Source organism: Lissotriton vulgaris, chromosome 5, assembly GCF_964263255.1.
Source record: "Lissotriton vulgaris chromosome 5, aLisVul1.2, whole genome shotgun sequence".
Lineage (NCBI taxonomy): Eukaryota > Metazoa > Chordata > Amphibia > Caudata > Salamandridae > Lissotriton > Lissotriton vulgaris.
In genome coordinates, this window is record NC_141693.1 from 242,089,235 (window position 1) to 242,109,650 (window position 20,416).

General features: G+C 46.4%; 1 protein-coding gene across 1 annotated transcript in view; it reads right to left on the reverse strand.

The window, feature by feature from the left end:
- Window positions 1-20,075, reverse strand: part of RGS3 (regulator of G protein signaling 3) — a 688,935-nt gene extending 668,860 nt beyond the window's left edge. Inside the window, exon 1 of the mRNA XM_086921262.1 lies at window positions 19,408-20,075. Coding sequence (XP_086777388.1) covers window positions 19,408-19,801 — 394 coding nt within the window. The 5' untranslated portion in view covers window positions 19,802-20,075. The remainder of the gene's footprint in view (window positions 1-19,407) is intronic.
- Between the last annotated feature and the right edge of the window lie 341 nt (window positions 20,076-20,416).

Below are 20,416 nucleotides of genomic sequence, written 5' to 3' on the forward strand. Positions count from 1 at the left end.
GAATTGTTTGGCGACCGGTTCAATAAATAACAGGGCAAATTTGTTTCCACTTTCACATATTTAGATAAGGCACAGGTTTTAATGAAGAGAATTTTCAACTGCAAAGTTTTTGCAGTACAAGGATCAACCCAGGTTCTGTTTTTTCCCCTCCAGGTGCATCCAGAAGTCTTGCAGTACCAGAGGCAACCCATAGGGGAAGTGCCATTGAATTATTTCAGGTGAGAGTTATCACTTTCACCCCAATACTGGAGGGCTTTAACTTCAGATGCCTGTGTCCTGCAAACGATTCAGGGGTTACACAGCACCCCATTCCAAACTCACTGACTATAGCCCCTCTCCTTCTCGGAAACAGTCACTATCTTTATAGATCAGGAGCGTGAGAAATTGGGTTACTGGTTGAGGGGTTAAGCCCTCCCTAAGCAACAACCATATTCATTCTCTGGGTGAGGCATAGGCAAACCCTGATTAACCTGTACTCAGCCCTCTAGTAGCCTGGCACAGCCCAATCAGGCTTAACTTAGAGGCAACGTGTAAAGTACTTATGCAGAATTTCAAACAGTAATAAAGGGAAAACACAATACAAGAAAAATCTCACTTTAATTTGTAAACTTAGAGTGAATCTTAATAAATAAATCAAGATCAAAACGACGAAATTCTAATCAGCAGAGCTGGACAAATGCAATTTTAAAGATTTCAATGATAATAGTGCCAAAAAGCACAAAGCGCCAGCTGAGGATACCTGGTTGTGCTAGACCAGAACAAAGCCACAACTTCAGAGAGTATGCGGTGCAGCTGAACAAGAGTACCTTAAAACCTGGTGGCAAAGAGTTGCAGGGTCCCGCATCAAGGATGCGCCAGGCAGCCGAGGTGATACAAGGTCCTGGCCAGATGTGCCACGCATGGTCTGTTCCGAGGAGCTGCGAGCTGGGCAGTCCTAACAGCATCATAGACCCACAGGCAACAGTGCACCAGGCCCTGCCTAAAGAACCACTCACAAGAATAACAATGTTCAACTGAAAATTAGTGGTACATTTTATTCTACATTGAGCCCCTATGTTCGTGGGTCCCCCGGACAACTTCCCAGGGTGCCCAGGCATTAAGACAGCACTGGCAGCGAGGTTGTGATTCGAGGTCCTGCTTCACCAAGGAGGCCATTTATAAAGGGGCCTGTGATGCACAGTCCTGCGTTGAGGACGTTTCGCGCACCTCAAAGCAGCAGCAGGACTTGTAATGCAGAGTCTTGCGTCCTCGTCGAGGCTGCCATCAACGAGAGGCTTGCGATGTAAGGGTTTGCTTCGGGGATGCGTCATGCAGTGGGGGTTCTGATAGGTCTGCAATGCAAAGTCCCAGCGTTGGTAAAGTCCATGCAGCAGAGGCAATGCGTCATTCTGCTTAGGGTTGCCCCGCATAGCAAAGAAAACTTGTTGATTCTGCAATATCAACAAAGGGGCTCAGGTCCACTTCCAAGTGTCTAGGCCTGGGATGGCACCACTTGGCAAGGCAGGACTCACGGATGGCAGAGTCCGGGTGCTGGGTTCAAGGTTGTTGGAGCCTCCTGACCCCGAGGCTCTAGGAAGGAGACCAGCCAAGTAGCCCTTGGAGTCACTCTGGGGCCCTGGGTTCAACAGATGCAGGTCCAGTCCTTCTCACACTGGCAGGTCAGCAGGGCAGCAGCCCTTCTGAGAAGCAGTCCAGCATAGTGTCAGGCTTTTTGGCAGCACAGCAGTCCTTCTTCCTGGCAGAGTCCATAAGCCCAGAAGTATACCGAAGAGTTGGGGCCTGAGGTCCAATATCTATACCTGTTGCCCACTTTGAAGTGGAGGAAGATCCTAGTGGTATCCAACCCCACCACCCCTAAGGTGCTGGACATCCCTATCCTCCCTGCCCTGGCCCCACCTTTAACGGAGCCACACTAGACTAGTGACATGCCATGTGTAAGAGTGGCAGTGCCTTCGTGATGTGCAGGTGTCGTAGGTGACAGCTCCTCTCCCTCGTTAACTTAAGAGTGACGCTTCCTGCCAACACTTATCTTCCCTTTGTCTAACTGAGAGGAAGACACAAAGACCAACTGCCAGCTGCACAAAGTCATGTGACCCAGGATCAGGCTTAGGGGACCAAATAGTTAGGACAAAAAAATATCAACTTTCTAACAGTTTATTTCCTTGTCATTAATTATCCCTGAGGAATTGTTATCTATTGTTTTAGATTCATTTTCCCTTAATTGACTTATTTGGAATAGATGTATACACTCATGATTTTTAAAAGCAAACGTCCTTTGTTGGAGAAGGAGCGGCCAGCCAGCTGGTGCAGGTGACGAGTCAAGGACAAGACTCGTAAATTATTTCAAGCAATTCAAAGAATACACCGCACTCTTCTCGGATGATTAAAGCAGTTTAATCCAGCTCAGTAAAACTTCCTCACCTACGCGTTTCGAACAATAAATGTTCTTGATCACCAATGATTTGTAGGTTCTTTTATATTTCCTCCATCACGGTGTTTTATTGTTTTTTTAATGTAGCCTATTGACTTATGATTACATTAAATTTGTATTGAAAAAAAGATAAACCCATGTTATTTGAAAGCTAAATCTGAATATTTGAATAATTTTATTGATGGTTGGATTTATTCTAAGTTGAGCTACCAATTTGAGCTCAACACCTAAATCACCCGTTGCAATTTAAATCTGAGTAAGATTAATGAATGAACCCCCTTATAGGCACTATTACTCATTATTAGTTTCTTTGCCCAAGCCTTCAAGGGTATATTGGGTTTCCCACTGTTTTTGTAACTAATTTTCTAACAGTGGCATTTTCAGAATTGTGATACAAAAATCCAACTTTACCATTAAAAAGGGCTTTTAATTACAATTCTTTAGATCCACAAACTCAACATGTCTACCTGCTGCGAATTTGAAGTTACAGCTTAATAAATGCAATAGGTTACTCACTTCAATGTTATCTTATGGAAGAGGCAGGCCTTGCAGTGGTTAAAAACGAATGTATGAGTTTTTCATCACCAGGACATGTAAAACTTTAAAGTACCTTTCTTACATTTTAAATACATAGCACCCTGTCTTCCAGGCTGTCCAGGGCCTACCTTACGGATTACATATATATTAAAAAGGAAGGTTTAGGCCTGGCAAAAGATTTATTTTGACAAATCGAAATGGCAGTTTAAAAACTGCCATAAAGGCTGCAATGACAGGCCTGAGAAATGTCTGAAGGGCTACTTAAGTGGAAGGCACAATCTGTGCTGCAGGCCCTGGGTACATGTAGTACCACTTTACTAGGTACTTGCAAGTAAATTAAATGTGCCAATTGGGTGTAAGCCAATTCTACCATGTTTAAAGGAGTGAGCACTTTAGCACTGGTTAGCATTGATAAAATGCGTAGAGTATTAAAAGAAGTGCACTTCAGTGCGAAAGATGGTAAGAAACTACTTTACATTTCCGATACTTTTTTTCTTTCCTTTCTTTATGCTTTATTTATTTTTATTCATTCTTGTCTGTTTAGACTATGTTCAGGTTCCAATAATTCAAACAAAATAGCATCTTTTCTATGCGCCAATAAGAGTCAGATTTTCCGGTGGCATGTGTTTACAGCGAAAGATGGATTTTATACCTGTTTGAAGTTCTCTTGACTGCTAGGAAGGACCCACACTGGTCTATTAAAACTGTAAGGAATTCTTTTTTTATATATATCAAATTAGAACTACTAAAAACCAAACATATGATACCAGGTTTAAGCGTCACTTTTTCTTTGATTTTTATGGCATATCTTTGCAGTAATAAAAAAAAATTCCCATCATTCCTATTGACTTTGCCGATGCTCGTTATTCAATGTATAGCAAGAAGTTTTAGAATTTTTTAAAAACTTTTCATCTGGTTAATTTGATGGTATATTCACAAGAGGGCTGTACTGTTGTTTTTTTTTTTTACAATCTTTATTGCACATTTTTAATAACTTTTACAACTGACCACACCCCCCACCCACCTCCCCCCCACGAGACCAGGTACCAATTTATGAAATCAAACATAAGTAGATACACATTACACCTTAATCATTTCCTGAGAATAGAAAATAAAATAAAAAAATAAAAAAAAACAACAAAGGGAAAAACCACATAGAACTGACAACTTATTCCCATGTCAAGTATCTCCAATTGTCCCCCCTAATCATTCTCTTGAATCCAATCAAGCAGAGGACCCCATATCTTCATTCCTCTTCTGCGCGTGTTATACCATTTATTCCTACAGATGGCGACTTCCAGGCTACATGTCGCTAATAGTCTGGCCCTCCACTGTATAAATGATGGTGGTATCGATCAAGCCAAGCTGATGCGACACACAGCCGGAACACCCCCATCGCAACAAAGATTAACCCTTGTATCTGTTTTGGCCTTTCAATGTTTGAAACACCTAACATGACTTCTGCTGTTGTAATGCTTACATCATAGTGCGCTACCTCTGTTAGAAAGCCTGAAATTTCGGCGAGCAAATTAATTAGGGAGTCGCAGGAAGCAAACATGTGGATGTTGTCTGCCGCTGGGAGAGCACAGCATGGGCAAGTTGTACCTTTCCCAGTTCCCCATTTAGCTATTTTAGAATGGGTATAATATAGCGAAAAATAGGTCTTATAATATTGTGCTTGACGCCTAATCGACATAAATCAAGAAAGTGACATTTCAAATGAATATGCCAAGATTCGGGGAGACAGACCAAGTTTAATCTGCCAGGCCTCTATATGTTTATTCATGTCATCTGGTAGCAATGCATTCATAGCCCCATAAATCTCCCCAATTTTTAGGGGAACTTCTCTATGTAGGTTTTCTATAACTACACATGATTGAAATTTGATCCGGCCACCCCCTTTCTTCAATAAATAATTTCTCACTTGAAGGAATTTAAAAAAATCCCTATTGGTAATGTTGAATTCTAGCTTTAATTTGTCAAAGGATTTAAATCCAGTAGTCGAGAAAAAACATCCAAGCTTAGTAATCCCTAGATCATTCCAGTTCTTTATACAGATATCGTGAAATATCTCCGGAAGATCTGAGTTCTGACTCAAGGGAGTATAGTGGGAGTAACGACCTAGTCCTAATAGCTTTTTAACATTCCCCCAGATTTTGCTAACGTTATTGAGAGTCTTAAATTTGATTTTTTATAAATAACCATCATTAACATGTCGCCGCAGACATCCAGCGCCCCCTTCTCCCAGAATAAGTTCTTGTGGTGTCGGTATATTGCCACTTCCTGGGTTACCAGTTACAAGACTGATGCTATATCTTAATACTGTGGCCCAGTATTATAGCTTGAAGTTGGGGAGAGCCCAACCTCCACGTTCTCTTGGGTTAGTGAGCCACCTCAATGCCCTGCGTGGAGGGCTGTACTGTTGAATGCATTGTTTTTTAATCAATCAAAAAGTGTAATGTTGCAGCCGTAGCTGCAGAAGGTAAGGTGCTCATCAAGCTGAGTTTTACCTTCTGCTCGTGTTACTTTTTGTCACACCGAGGCCAGGGGTTGCAAAGGCAGTGTTGGAGGTCGCAAGGAACAAGCAAGGGTTGCACCTGTGACCAATGGTATCCTCCTACACGGCGTGTGTGCGACCGATTTTGGGCAGGGTGGTTGCATAGATCGGGAAACATCATTTACAACGAAGTCTTTTCCACGCATGACGTTTTCAACGATCCACTTACCCCGCAAACGTCTCTTCAACGAGGGAGCCTTCAACGACCGTCTTTACCACGCAAGTGGTATTCCTTTTGGTCGTCCAGCATGTAAGTTCTGCGTGGCCTTGGGGGGTTGGGGGGGTCTCCCCCCCATAAAAAAAAAAAAACGAGCAGGCTACATACAATAAAAAAACGTACTAAAGTGTCATTAAAAAAAAAAAAGAAAAGAGCCGCACGGAAGACGTGGCGAGTACGTCATAATTGAAGTCCTTTTTTAGTTTTGGTAGACGTGTTTTAACGCATATTTCGATGGAGGATGGAAGTAAGAGCTGGTGAACGTAACGTTTTTGAAATGCGAGTTTAGAACTTGCGTTCTAAAAAGCTGCGTGGTACAGCCACTTGCGAAGTAAAATTCGCGTGGTAATGCCATGCGGAGTATTTGTATTCGTGGTAAAGTCATATATTCAATGCATAGATCAAGGCACTCTGTGGCGTGCTGATTGTAGGTCGCCGATGGCTCCAGGACAGGAATCACAGATTCTTGGGGTAACATGCCTGTGCCAAAATCATAAACTTATTTTTTTCCTTTCTATGAAAATACCTTTATTCGGTTAGTGTTACCACTGTGTTTTTTATTAGAAGAAGAAAACATATTTTGGTTTAAAAGGAGGCATAAGTGTCCAAATAGCAGACCCCATTACAAGCCCAAGTCAGTTGCACGAAAACTACCCACAGCTCTCGTACATTGAGTGGGGGTAAGGCAAAGGTGACGTCACCGTAGAGCTTCAGCACTTCCAGGTAATTGCTACCAAGGAGGGGGGCTGAGGAGAAACTAAACTCTAAACATTACATTTTACAAGGGATTATTTGCTGGTTTGAAATTGACATCAGCTATAAAGAGTTGAAGGTTGGTCTTTGGACCAATAACATGTGTTAACCTGCTTTAGAGACATCGCTGCCTACATGGAACTTAGGTGGTTACAGCTCAACAGCAGGAAAACTAAAGTGGCATTTTTGGCACGAAGGCAAGATTGTAAAATTAGGACATTAGAGTGGCACCTCTGTACCTTTTTTCTGAGACAGTAGACCCTCAAGCCAGAGTAAAAAAACCTTCACTTTTCTTTGGCAGTTCTCACATGATGAGTCCCCACGTAGCCATCCTCCTGAAAACTGAAATAATCCACTCGACTCTCCCTTGCTCCACGTGCTACGACAGTCTCCTTCTGCACCCAGAGAGGTCATGCTATAACGTGTGCTATTAACATGCTCTATCGAGCTACTCATCTTGTAGATCAGGGGTCTCCAAACCGGTCCTGGAGGGCCGGATCCATGCCAGATTTTTTTAATTACTACATGTATCTCAATGGGGATATCCCAAAAATCTGGAACGGATCCGGCCCTCCAGGACCAGTTTGGAGACCCGTTGTAGACCTTTGTTTATGGGCTACTGGTTAGAAACTCCTCTTGATTTAGGTGAACTAGGAGAGCATCTCACTAAAATGTGCACCAAGCCCTGTGCCCCCAAAAGCTTGAACACTTGTATCTATCGCAAGTCTGGATCTGTCTTTCTTACTGCACATTGCTGTGGTTGCCCCACTCTTCTGCACTGCCATGACTTTTCTCTGGGTCATGGACAGCGAGCGGTCACTGGACAGTATCCGTGGTGTACATCATCTTTTATCGCTGGCCTCACAAGGCCCCAGGGGCTTGTGTTTCCAAGAGCAATTTTGGAAAATAGTCAAGGACGACTAATGACGACACAAGTAGGTGTGAAACACAGGCAAGAGAATGACACTCCTTATGAGTAAAGTACGCCGGGTGGTATCAGGCAACCCACAGACAAGCAGAAAGCCCAACACACATTTTGGAATGGAGATATGACCACAGAAGGATTTACTCCAGGGGGCTTCGAACTGGGGGAGGGGCGAGCCACCCTAGGGGGCTTCAAGTGATACCAGGGGGGTGCCAGGCTCTGACCAAAAGAAGCATTATGCTAACAGTGCTTTGTTTTCAGTAGAAAAAAAATCACCAACATCTTTGGTTATTTACATCCTGGCTGGAAGAAGGTGTCCAAAGTAAAGGGATTCCAACTATTTTTTTAAAAAAAACACCCCCATTTCTAATAATCCCACTGTGGATACCTTTACACGTTAGTGAGGCCAGCCTGACCAGAACAGTATGTTTGTAATCATGTATTTCATTGCATTTTTAAAGCGGTAACGGAACTTAACTGCAATGTTTAAATAACAACTAGACATATTTAAATATTGGCAGTTTAATAGAATAATTGAGAAAAAATGTTGGGGGGCTGAGGAATTTCTCCCCCCACATGCCTCTTTATCTCCTGTTTGCTCGCTTTGTGAGCGTTTTCCATTTTTCTCTTCCACCTACTTTATCCCTTGTGTCTTTTCCCTCTCCTGTTCAGGGTCACTAAGTCGAATGGAGAAAAATAATTGGTGAGCCACATCTGCAACCACAGGCTCAAATTAAGCATTGGCTTACAGCAAATGGAGGTATTAACCATAAGAGTGACAAACATACGAAAGTAATATTAACTTTAGCAGTGACCAAAATCAGTAAGGGACTTCTACTGTTGGGATTTCTGTCCTCTGGTGGACACTTTGAGATGCATCAGCGAATGCTCCGGTAATGGGTTACTACAATTTCCTGCACTTCTGGGTTCAAGCTGGGAACGTCAGAGGCAGTGCTATGACCAAGGTGCCCAAACCCAACAACCTACCAAACAAAAGTGAAATGTATCACAGTCCTCTCTTTTTTTAAGTGGTGCTACTGCTTGATGCACACTAAATTAGACAGTGTCTCTTCGCTTTTTCTGTGTCTGGTGAGCAGGGTCACTCAGGGTTTGGTTACTATTACAAAGAAGGGGAACTGGATACAGTTTGAGCAAACCAATCAGCAGTCAATTTTCCGGGGGCTCACTAGTGCTTTGAGATGGCGGAGCACCCGCAGGGGCCTTAAATGTAGCACCCAAATATGTCAGACCTATAGGTCTTGAGCTGCTTTTCTCAGTTGGAAGTTAATGAGGGTGCCACAGTACAAGCTCTCCCACTGGACCTGCCTAGAACTGTGGAGCCAGTACTGATTGACGGTAAAGGTTCATCAAACATTCAAGGCTCGATATCTCTGGAACCTACCATCAAGACGTAAAATGGTTCTGGTATCAAGGCTACCACCAGAGCCACAAGAATTCACTTGAATCTAGGAAGGAAGGGTTGCATGGGCACCCATAAGTTTAGGCAGGTCAAGGGGAGTGCAGGTTCATCAACATAGTGGCAACATCAATTCCCCATCATCCCTTCGAAACAGCAGTTGTTCAGTTTGGGCAGTGCCTATTTAGCTGAAGATCTTCATGGCTCATGGGCCAGCTCTTTCCCTTCAGTCTCCATGAAAGCGATAGCCAGCTGAAATGTTTGCCTCTCCTCCACAGCTAAGCAACTCTACTTTTCGGGTGCAGTTCTGCAGTTTTTCATCCAGGTAGAGCACAGAAGGAGAGATTCTCTAAAGTCCTAGACTTGTTACTAGTCTTGGGCGATCTCTGCCAGCTGGTGCTGCAGGCCTTCAGATGCCCAGGTAAGAGCATCCTGCTATTTTGAGAAGGCCAGAATAAGATCTGAAATGCGGTGTACAGGCCGTATTATTGTGAAAAGCTCACTTTAAAAATCATTTTCAACCAACCAAGGCCTGGGACAGATTCCGAACATCTCCACTACGAAGGGACGGTGCAGCCCCAAATAGACAGCCGGATGTACATTGGAGAGATCCTGTCGAGGTTTTCTGTAATTGTCTGAAAACTCCCAGAAAGCCAACACGAATGTGCAATTGACCAGGTACAGGGACAGACCTACTAAGAGAGAATAGGCTGTGGGTATGTAAGTCTAGGGACAGGGCTGACAAGACAGCCAAACTGGTTGTGGTCAGCTCTACTGGACTTGCATATGGCGTGAATATGGATTCCCCAAATCCCGGGAAAAGCGCCCGGGACACTACCTATGTCCCTGCCCTGGGAAAGCCACAGGTGGGCTGTCACAACCACTTGGAAGAAAAAAAAAACCTGAAGGGCAGCTTCCATTCGGAGCAGCTTTTAGGCAACTTGCCTTCTGGGCAGCATTTACCGTTTCCTTACAGATGACCGTTTACAGTTCATGGACTCCACGAAGAGGAATACAAACACACCACACCCCACAATTTACACTCAAAGGATCTGAGGAGATTTGCCACAAGGGAGCACACCGATCATATCCCAGTGACACAGGTCTAAAGGCCTGTGCCCAAGACTACTGATTGAGCCCCCACCAACAGTCTCCCCATAGTCGGGTGAGGAAACAGCAGTCACCCTCCACTATGGGTTGGAAGCAGACCGTGGGTTTAATCCATGTCCAATACAGCCTAAAATTGTGGTGGTCCCTTAATGGAGTGAGAGACAGGTTCAGGGATGATGAGACAGGAAATTAACCAGATCAAGACAAAAAAAGCAAACAAACTGCAAGGATAACACAACTTTAACAGCAGTGGTTTTTTTCCTATACTTCTTTAAGCCATGCAAACTTTCCCATTTTATTATATAATGCATTCTAATAAATACCTAACATTAGGATTGTTTGAACAAGACTAATGCATTCAAAGAGAGATCTATCTTTTCATTTGCACCTCCATTTTTCTGAATAGACCCATGCTGCTGCTCTGATACAAATGCACAGCTATTGGTCAGGAGACAGCTGGTACCACACTGTCTAGGGATGCAGGACCTTGGATGGTGGAATTGCTCAGTTTTCAATCCCTGAATGTTTCATAACGGTAAATAAGCCGCTCTCTTCCTGGCATTACTATTATCACGGTCATAAATGTCAGATTACATAATTTAAAGCCTACCACTGTGAAGCAGCACAGCGTTTTAGTTTAATGACGATTGGTAGCCACATTTTTAGGTTTTGCCTGGCGAAAGATGCGCTCTGCGCAGCTTTTTCGCACAGGCGAAAACCTAATGACTATAGTAGGGGAGACAGGAACGGCCCCCGTCTTCCATTGGCTAGCTCCATAAATGAAGGCTAGCCATTGGAAGACGGGCCTGTCCGTCAATGCCGGACCAGATTCGGGGGCGTTCCCGAGAATTTTTGGCTTTTGGCTACGTCACGCTACGTCAGCCGAAAGCCGATTCTCGGGAACGCCCCCGAATCTGGTAAGGCGCTAGTGGCACCCCGAGCGCTCTGCCGCCTCCTACTACGGTGCAAACGCTGCCTCCCTGATTGCCGCCGCTGCCCGGGGCCGAGAATAACTTGAGGACCTCGCCGGGGCCGCGGAGAGCAAGAACGAAGGAGTTGCCCTCCCATTGGCTGAGGCGGTCGAGCACCCTCAGTGCCGCCGCGCTAGGAGTGGTTCTCGAGCCGCCGCGTCATCGCTGGAGCCGCGCTGCGATTGGCCGCAGCTTCCCCACCATCGGAGGCTCGCCCTGAGAGCGGCGCATCCATTGGCTACTGCCTCGAAGAAGGACCAACAGCGATCACCTTTACAGAAGAAGCCAGAAGGAAAGTTCAGAGAGGAGGAGAACAAGAAACGTGAGAGAAAAGACGACGTAACTGGTGGCGTCAAGGTGAATGTTAAAGACGAAAGGATAAAGGGACACGTAGGTGTTGGGACCTGCAAAGAAAGAGGCTGTGAGTCAGGGATGCGAGACGCTTTGAAAGGAGGAAGCCGAAATCAAGGAGACTGTGTGAGGGGGGGCAAGACGGAGCCTCGTGATGCGCAGCACCTCCTCGTTGCGCGTAGGAAGCTGTGGGATGTTCCTCAGTAGCCGTTGTTCGAGGGAACTCCGTGACAGCTCTGTGACCCGAGGGATAGCTCCGATGTCTGGAGGAAGCGCGCGTGAGATCACGCAACTCGCTGATAAATTTGTTTTAAGTCAGCCTGTGAGATTCTTGCACTTTGAGGTATAGCCAGAGCCGCTTGAATTATGCGGCAGGGGATGAACAAATTATGCGGCATAATTGACTAAATTATACAGAAATAAATTACATTATGCGGCGCAATGCAGCACATTTTGTGATCGTTTTACGACCTTATTTTGTCATTTTTACACAGGGTAACACTGTCTGGGCCCATATTTCACCTCATTAGTACTAGTTTTCCACTCAACCAATAGAAAGGGGACCAGACAACTTTTACAAAGCAGCTTTCACTGCGCTGTAACGTGCCCCCACGCTTTTACTAACTTTTGAGCATCTAAGTAGACACATTTAGTATTTTTTTAAATGAAATCTGCAGATTATGCAGGATGAAAAATTATGTGGCAAATCAGTGGCTGTGCTGGAAAAGTAGCAGCTACAAAATGGCGTAATTCCAATGTTCCTGGGTATAGCTCTGCTGTGGTGTTACTACTTTCCATTCCAAGCCCGTTCAGTCTTACGTCGCGCTCACCTGGTGGCACATTCAGAAGGAAAGGGGCATATTGGGCGCAACATTCACTGCAGTCCGTTCGTTGCCCGTTTCTCTGTCCTCGGGGTCCCACCTAGAATCCATTCTTCTCTTTTTTTTTCCTCCTCCCTACCTGCACTTTCCTTTACATTCGCCCACCTCTCCTTTATCTCCACGACATCTTGCGTTCTACCATCTATCATTTGCTACATCTCAGATCCGTCTCTGAACCCTTCTCTTCCCCTCCCTCCCTGATACTTTAATTCTTTTCATCCCCTCGGTTGCTTCCACCTATATCCTTCATATGTCTTCTTTTATCTATACATTTCCTATACCCCTCCCCCTCTTTCCATATCCTTTTCTGCTATTGACTTCTCCCCTCCCTTTCTCCTTTGCGGCGCTCTCTCTTTCTTGGCCAGTTCTCCAGCCGCCTGCCCTTCCCCGTCTCCGCCCCCACCGTCGACTCATGGCGAAGCTATGCCCAGACTAAGCAGTGCTTCCATTCAGGGCGAAGCGTGACTCACCGGCCCCGTGACTGCCGGTGGCGGGACGTCTCACGTCACTGTCCGGAGCGGAGGAGGGCGGGAAGGCGCGTTGCACAAGCCTGGAAATTACAAGGAAGATGATAAAGCCCGAGGCTGGGAGAAAGAGATAGGAAGTGAATGTGGTTGGGGGATGTGGTCCTATTTACAGAAGAGAGCCGCGAGATAAACATCCTTTCTCTTTCTGTGCCCAAGGTCACAAAAACAATCAGGCTGAGAACTCGGCTCGCTCGAGGCCACGTGCAGTAATGAATGGCATGAAGGAAATGAAGCAAGTGGGGATCCATGTCACCTCATACTGTGTTCATGCCACTAAGAGCTTGTGAGGGACTAGTTTCAGATACCCAATCTAGTCCCTATTTATGTATTTAAATATAACGTTCCTTACTTGTGTGGTATATTCAAAATATGTCCAGTGAATTTTCATCCAACTAATTTGTATGTCCAGATGCTCTTCTGTCGCTTCTTTGATCACCTTGTCCCGCCTGCATGCCCAGTCTAAACATCAGACTGCCAAAATTCTACAATAACTTCCACGTCACATTCTGCATTTGTCAATTGAGTGGTCTTTAAGGTGTTCAGAGATTACAGGATTTGCTAGTCCACCTCAATCAAATTTGAATCCAATAGTTGAATTTCCATTTTTTTTTTCATTTATTTATTGCAAGCAGGTCAGGATAGGTTCGTGCCGACCACCCCTCCAGCCACCTACGAATGCACTGTGAATAATGGGGTTTGTGTATACACTTTTGAGCGTACGAATACATGTGTGTACATACTTATGTGTGTATGTACTATGTGTATGCGCCTGTGTGTTTGTGCGCGTGTCTGTGCGGGTTTCTTCATGTGTGTACGTCTGTCTACGCATTGTGTGGCTGAGTGAGTGTGCCTGTGCGTGTCAGCTCGTCCGTCTGCATGTCTCTCAGTCTCTGCATATGTGTCTACGTGTTGAGTATCAGTGTGTGAGTGTGTATTGTGTGTGTGTGTCCGCCTGAGTGTGAAAAAATGTGCGTGCAATGGGGCGGGCACACATTGCACAAGGGCTGTTGTGATGCCGTCGTGCCCCGAGAGGAGTGCACTATCCCAGGACACATTCTGTGTGTGTGGGGCTCGCAGTGTGTGGGGGGCTCTGTGTGGGTGTGTGGGGCGGCTCTGTTTGGGGGCGGGGGGGCTCTGTGTGGCTGTGTGTGTGGGGGGCTCTGTGTGGGTGTGTCTGTGGAGGGCTCTGTGTGTGTGTGTGGGGGGCTCTCTGTGGGTGTTTGTGTGTGGCATTTGCGAGAGATTAAGCTATTGGCATTGTAAATGACAATTCCATTTATTTATGTTAAAAAAAACATAAATAAAAATAATGTCAAGAGCAATGCCAATAGCTCTAACTTTAACAAAGGCAAAACCATTGCATTGTAAATGCTTGTTAGGTAAGGTTGCCAGATCGCTCACACTGGCAAGGAATGAAGTTTCCACTGCCATGTTTTTATTTTACAGACTAATGCATTCAAGGAGAGGTCTGATATGTTCAATGGAACTAACAAAACTTTGCAAAAGGAAAACTTAGGACTAATAGTGTGGTATCCTACAAAATCAGCACACATTTAGATTTGAGTTGTGTGCGAATCACGAGCAAGATTTCTTTCCTACTACATATAACAGGAGTTTTTAAGTCTGGGTTATAACAATGCAGTAGTTAAACAGACCTCTATGGCTCACATACATACTAAACCGGGCTCTGGCTACTAAACTGGGCTCTGGGTCCAACCCTTTCAGCCACAGGCTTCCTTTTTTCAGCCTGTCCCAGCTATTGTCTTGACACTCTCCACGTCTTCGCTCAACACAGTGCAATGTTTTTCTCTGGCCTAAGGCTATTGGCTGTTTGAGAGTATCCTTCCACCTCCATTGCAGGAGACACTCATTTGCAGCAGTGGCCCTTGCTCGTCCGCTCTTGGGGCCTCCTTCTGTGTTAACATGTGCTCATGAAACCCAGGCGTTTGGGCTTGGTCAGCGCTGTTTTTCCTTCTAATTCGTTTACTCGCCACGTCATTACAGTGGTTCTAGCGCTGAAACGCCTCGTTTCACTTGAGCCCGATTCAAAAATAGGGGCGTTAACAATCCACCTGTTGGTATGATTACAGATTCCAGCGTTCATTCAACCGAAGCAGAAACAAAGAAGCCGGGAGGGATCTGCCCGTTTACCAGCCACAGGAGCCGAACACCTGTGCACAACCAAACGCCCACCTACAGATCTATTTCCACGAACACTGGAAATATTTTCGGTTCCATGAATCATAACAAGAACAGACGTACACTAGCCGGAGGGGTCTTACAGTGACCTCTGTACAGATCACCGACACGAGGGCTATGTTGTGTAATATTCATATCTGCTACCACAAGGGTGACATTGTGATTACTGTTATTGCCTTTGTTAATGTCGTGTTATACCCCTGTGGTGTTCATTCCCATTCATTCATTTTTAAGTGGAAGCCTACCAGACAGCGTCTAGTTTGCTAAATACATCTTGGGGACATTCAGAAAGCTGACCTAGGAATGCATTCCGCCTGTTCCTTACCATTGGCTTTGTGGTTTGTAATTCACATTCTCTGGGTTTCTATTTGCTGGCTTTAGGCTGTTCAGTTTGAGTTTGTGCCCAAACTTGATTTACTGTATTCTTCCACAAACACACTCTGTAAACAGGCCTTTAAATCTTGTTTTGCAAAGACAGAGGTCAAATGTCAAGCTCTCTTTTTGAGGGAGCTTGGGGCTTACTTTGTGTGCAGTAAAACTGTATTTTGGTGCAAATATAATGTCAATTTAATTGAAAATGTGTTGTATGTAGGGTCAGTGTGCTTTCACATCATGCATACTCCACATAACGCAACTCCACACAACGCCACGCCACTCCATTATTCGATACGGAAGTCCAGAACGTGCCACTCCACATTACGTTCCTCCACTTCAAAAAACATTACAACACACCACTCAACTCCACACCACACCACTGCAATCTACGCCACTCATCCATGACACCACAAGCCATGCCACTCTACACCCCCCCCACTTCACTTACCCCACCCTGCTACAATCAACTACACTCCAATTTATCCACCCCAATATACCCAACTCTAACCCAATCTACTCCACTCTACCCCAATCCACTCCACTACGATCCAATCTACCCCACTCCACTATAATCTACCCCACTACAATCTACCAGAATCTACTCCACTCCACCTAACTCAATCAACCCTACCCCACTCCACCCCAGTCTACTGCACTCCACTCAAATCTACCCCAATCTGCAACTCCACTCCAGTCTACCTCAATCCACCCCACCCTACCCCACCCCAATCTACCCCATACCACCCCAATCTACCCCACACCACTCCACTCTTTTCCAATAGATCTAACTCCACGCCAATCTAACCCACTCCACTCTACCCCAATTTACCCACTCCGCTTTACCCCAATCTACCCATTTCAATCCACCCAATGTACACACTCCAATCCACCCAATGTATCCACTCCAATCCACCCAATGTATCCACTCCAATCCACCCAATGCATCCACTGCAATCCACCCAATGCATCCACTGCAATCCACCCAATGCATCCACTGCAATCCACCCAATGCATCCACTGCAATCCACCCAATGCATCCACTGCAATCCACCCAATGCATCCACTGCATCCACTGCAATCCACCCAATGCATCACCCCCAATGCATCACCTCCAATCCACCCAATGCATCACCTCCAATCCACCCAATGCATCACCTCCAATCCACCCAATGCATCACCTCCAATCCACCCAATGCATCACCTCCAATCCACCCAACTACACACTCTGATCTAACCCATTCTTCCCCAGCACACTCTACCCCAGTCCACTCCAATCTACCCCAATTGACCCCACTCCACTCTACCCTGATATAGCCCACTACAATATACCCCACCACCCCAATTCCATCTACCCCATTCCAATCCACCCCACTCCACTCTAGCTCACTTCACTCCCAATCTGCTCCACTCCACCTAACCCAATTACCCTAATCCACTCCAATCCACCCATCACCCCAATCTACCCAACATCACTCCAATCTAACCTAGACCACCCCACTGCAATCTACCTCACCACATTTTACCCCACCCACTTCAATCTACCCCACTCCTCGTCCCCAATCTATCTCACTCCACTCTTGACTCCGCACCAATCTGTCCTACTCCACTCTACCCAATCTACCAACTTTAATCCACACAATTTATTCACTCCAATCTACCCCACACCACCCTATCCCACCCCACTCCAACCCACTCCATTTTACCCCACTCGTCTACCCTGATCTACCCCACTCCAGTCGAACCCACTCCACCCCAATCCAATATATCCCAATCTACTCCACCCCGCTCCCCCAATTTGCTCTGCCCCAATCTGCGCCAGTCCACTCTGCTTCAACCTCCTCCACCCCACCCCAATGTACCCCACTCCCCCCTCTATAATCCACCCAATCTACAGACTCCACTCCAGTCTACTCCACTCTACCCCACTTTACTCCAATCTACCCTAATCCACCCCACTCTATTCCAATCTTCCCTAATCCGCCCCACTTTTGCCCAATCTACCCCACTCCACTCTTCCCCAATCTAACCCATTCCACTCTTCCCCAATCTATCCCACTCCAACCTAGCCCTCTCCACCCCACTCCACCACAATTCAATCTACTCCACTCTAATCTATCACACTAATCTACCCAACTCCCTCAATCCAATCTGCCTCAATCCACCACACTCCATTCAACCCCATTCCACGACAATCTACTGCACTCCACTCCACTCTACCACAATCTACACCACCCCACCCACTCCAATAATTTTTGACCATGCTGAACAGCAGCCACACTGGCGTACTCAATGGCTAAAATAATTGCCAAAGAAAAGAGTTCTTGCATAGGCGAGATGTATTGACTTTGCCAATGCTGGTAATGTCCTTCCTCTTGTGTCTGTGCATGCAAGTTCCCTTGTGCGCTGTTTTCACAATGTTGGGGTTTGGGCTAGGCGGTTTGGTTTTCGCGGTTGCCATTCTGAGTAGGACGAACTAAGGGCGACATTAAATTTGTGGTGCTCTTTACTCTGGCCTCCAACCACTGCTACATATTTGGTATGTATGGAAGGATGTGCGAGAAGGGGGCACAAAACAGACACATGCAGAGGCTATGGGACAGGGATGAAGGACCTGGGTAGCAAACCGGAGGAAGGAGGGTTACTTAAGAGGCGCCGCCTGCGTGGCAGGGGCTACAAAGGTATGAGATGTTGCCTGAAGAGGTGGGACTTTGCTTACTTGTGGAAGTGGAGGGGGGGGAAGAGCTTCCTGGATCTGGATGGAGAGAGAGACACAAAACTGGAACCACAATGGTCTTCAACACCCTCTCCTGGGGCAAGAAGGGATAAAAAGCTTCTAATGCCCTCTCATAGGTGGAAAGGTGTATTAGGGCATAAAGTGCTCTTTTTCAGAACTACCAAGCGGTCCAGGTCATGTGCAGCACCCTCAGTCCTGGCATTTTATCCACCAACATTTGCGGTGGGACACAGGCAATCATTGTAATGGGGCAAGTAAAACTATAAGAAGAAGAATGAACAGTGCAGTGATCCAAACTAGAAACAGGGGTGGTGCTCTCCTTGGAGGCTTGGGTAGGAGTACTGTCCCTTCTTGGGGTGAAGCAGAGAATTAATCCCACTTTCTTCGTGAGTGGGAGTAATGTGATGACTTACACTGCCCAATAGAAGGGGTAGGGTTCGACAGATGCTTTTCTGTCTCAGGGGAGGGGATAGAGTGAAGCGCTTACCCCTGCTCTCATCGGTAGGCCACAGTGGCCAAGGAAGCAAATGTCAAGTGTGATACCTTTAAGTACACCTGGCTATTGAACCAAGAGAACTTTGCATTCTGGGACTTGAAGTTGAAAACTTCCTAAAAACAAGTCCCAGCACGTCAAAGGGTTGCTAGCTAAAGTGCAAGGGCTGTCTGAAGGAGACACCCAGGACAAATGGAGTCCTGGGGTATGCATGTGGGAGGAGTAAAACGACTGCCACTGCTCTCACCTTACAAGGGTCCTGGAAGAGCTCCTTTTCGTGAAACCTGGCACTAAAGAACAGGTAGTGTGAAGAGTTTAGGGGGGCATGTAGCTGTAGGACTTGAGCACCCACTCGTCTCCATCCACTAACTACCTGTGGCACTGAAGCAAAGTGCCTAGAAGGCATCTGATTTCACAGCAGAGCCTACACAAGAAGCTGGCAGCGCAGTTCCCTTTTCTGCTGCACAGCTCACCGACATCACTAATCTGTGACCGCTCTACATAAAACAGATGAAATACAAGTACAATTTGCTTTAAGATCCAGCTGAGAAGCATCATATGAGAGATAGCCCAGGAGGCGAAGCACCTAATGTTCAGGTGGATGTATTGCAGGTGCTAAACATTCTGACCCAGCAGACTCAACCTATGATCCAACCCTTCTAATCAAGGTCTAAAACAAGGTATGATTAATGCATGTGTGTAAACCTTAAACAATGATTATTAGTGTGTGACCACACACCAGCACCGTGTATGACACCAAAGGGACAATATTGCCCCACATTTGAACCTTCTGAAAACGTTTACATGAACATTGCTGTGTGAAAAGCACCTGTTATGCAAGTGGCAACATGTCTGCTTGCCCTTGTCACGTGAACTTCAAGCTGTAGAAACAATCACATGAGCACGCGGGTCCCTGCCCTGGCACTCACCGGAGGTCGTGAGGTAAAATGAGCGGTCCGTGGCGCCGGAGGATTTGGCATACAGTGAAACGCGGTGCACGTTGTTGCGTTCCATAACTGTGCTCCTCTCAAGGAGGCTGTGCTCCATAGTTGTGCTCCTCTCGAGGCGGCTGTGCTCCACGGCTGTATTCCTCTCAAGGCGGCTGTGCTCCATTATAGTTGTGCTCCTCTCAAGGCGGCTGTGCTCCACGGCTGTGCTCCTCTCGAGGCGGCTGTGCTCCATCGTGGCTGTGCTCCTCTCTAGCAGGCTGTGCTGCGTCATGGTTGTGCTCCTCCCGAGCAGGCTGTGCTCAAAGTATTGGCTGTCCTCGGTGCGCGTGCTGCGGCGCAGGAGGCTGCGTGCATTAAAGTGTCTGTGCTCCATCAGGCTGGATTCCGAGGTTAGTCTGTGCTCATCCAGAAAAGAGGAAGCCTCTGCACCTCTGAGGAGGCGCCATTAAGAGGATGGGCACTGGTCTATGGGGGGATGCTATGAAGTGGACGGGCTCCCTTGCACTTCTGAGGAGGCGCTATCACGGACCCCGCGGCAGGTCCCGGGGACGCCGTGCTCTGGTGGCTGGCTGCTCTCCCCCATCCAGTGCTGGAAGTTGCTTGCTCTGCCTGGTGGCTGTAACCCGAGGCCAGTGTTTCCCTTCAGTAACCTAAGCAGCCGTTGGGTCCGCAGGCCCTGTCAGCGGGGAGGGCCCAGCTGCTCTGACAGGAGCCGGATAGCCGCCATTTATTTGAATAAGAAGAGACAGCCGGCGCTCCCATTGGACGGATTACGTTTGAATAGGATCTTTGTGTACCTTGACCCAAACAATACATTTCGTGGATACAAATGATGTCTAAGTAAAGAGTTGTTTTGCTTTTTTAAACGCGATGAAATACAACTTTGAAAGTCTGTAATGTAGAACCGTTTACTCAGTTGTGCTATTTACAAACTACTAACCCAGTTAATGTTTATCATGGGGCATTCGCCGCCGAGGGGGAAGTCGCA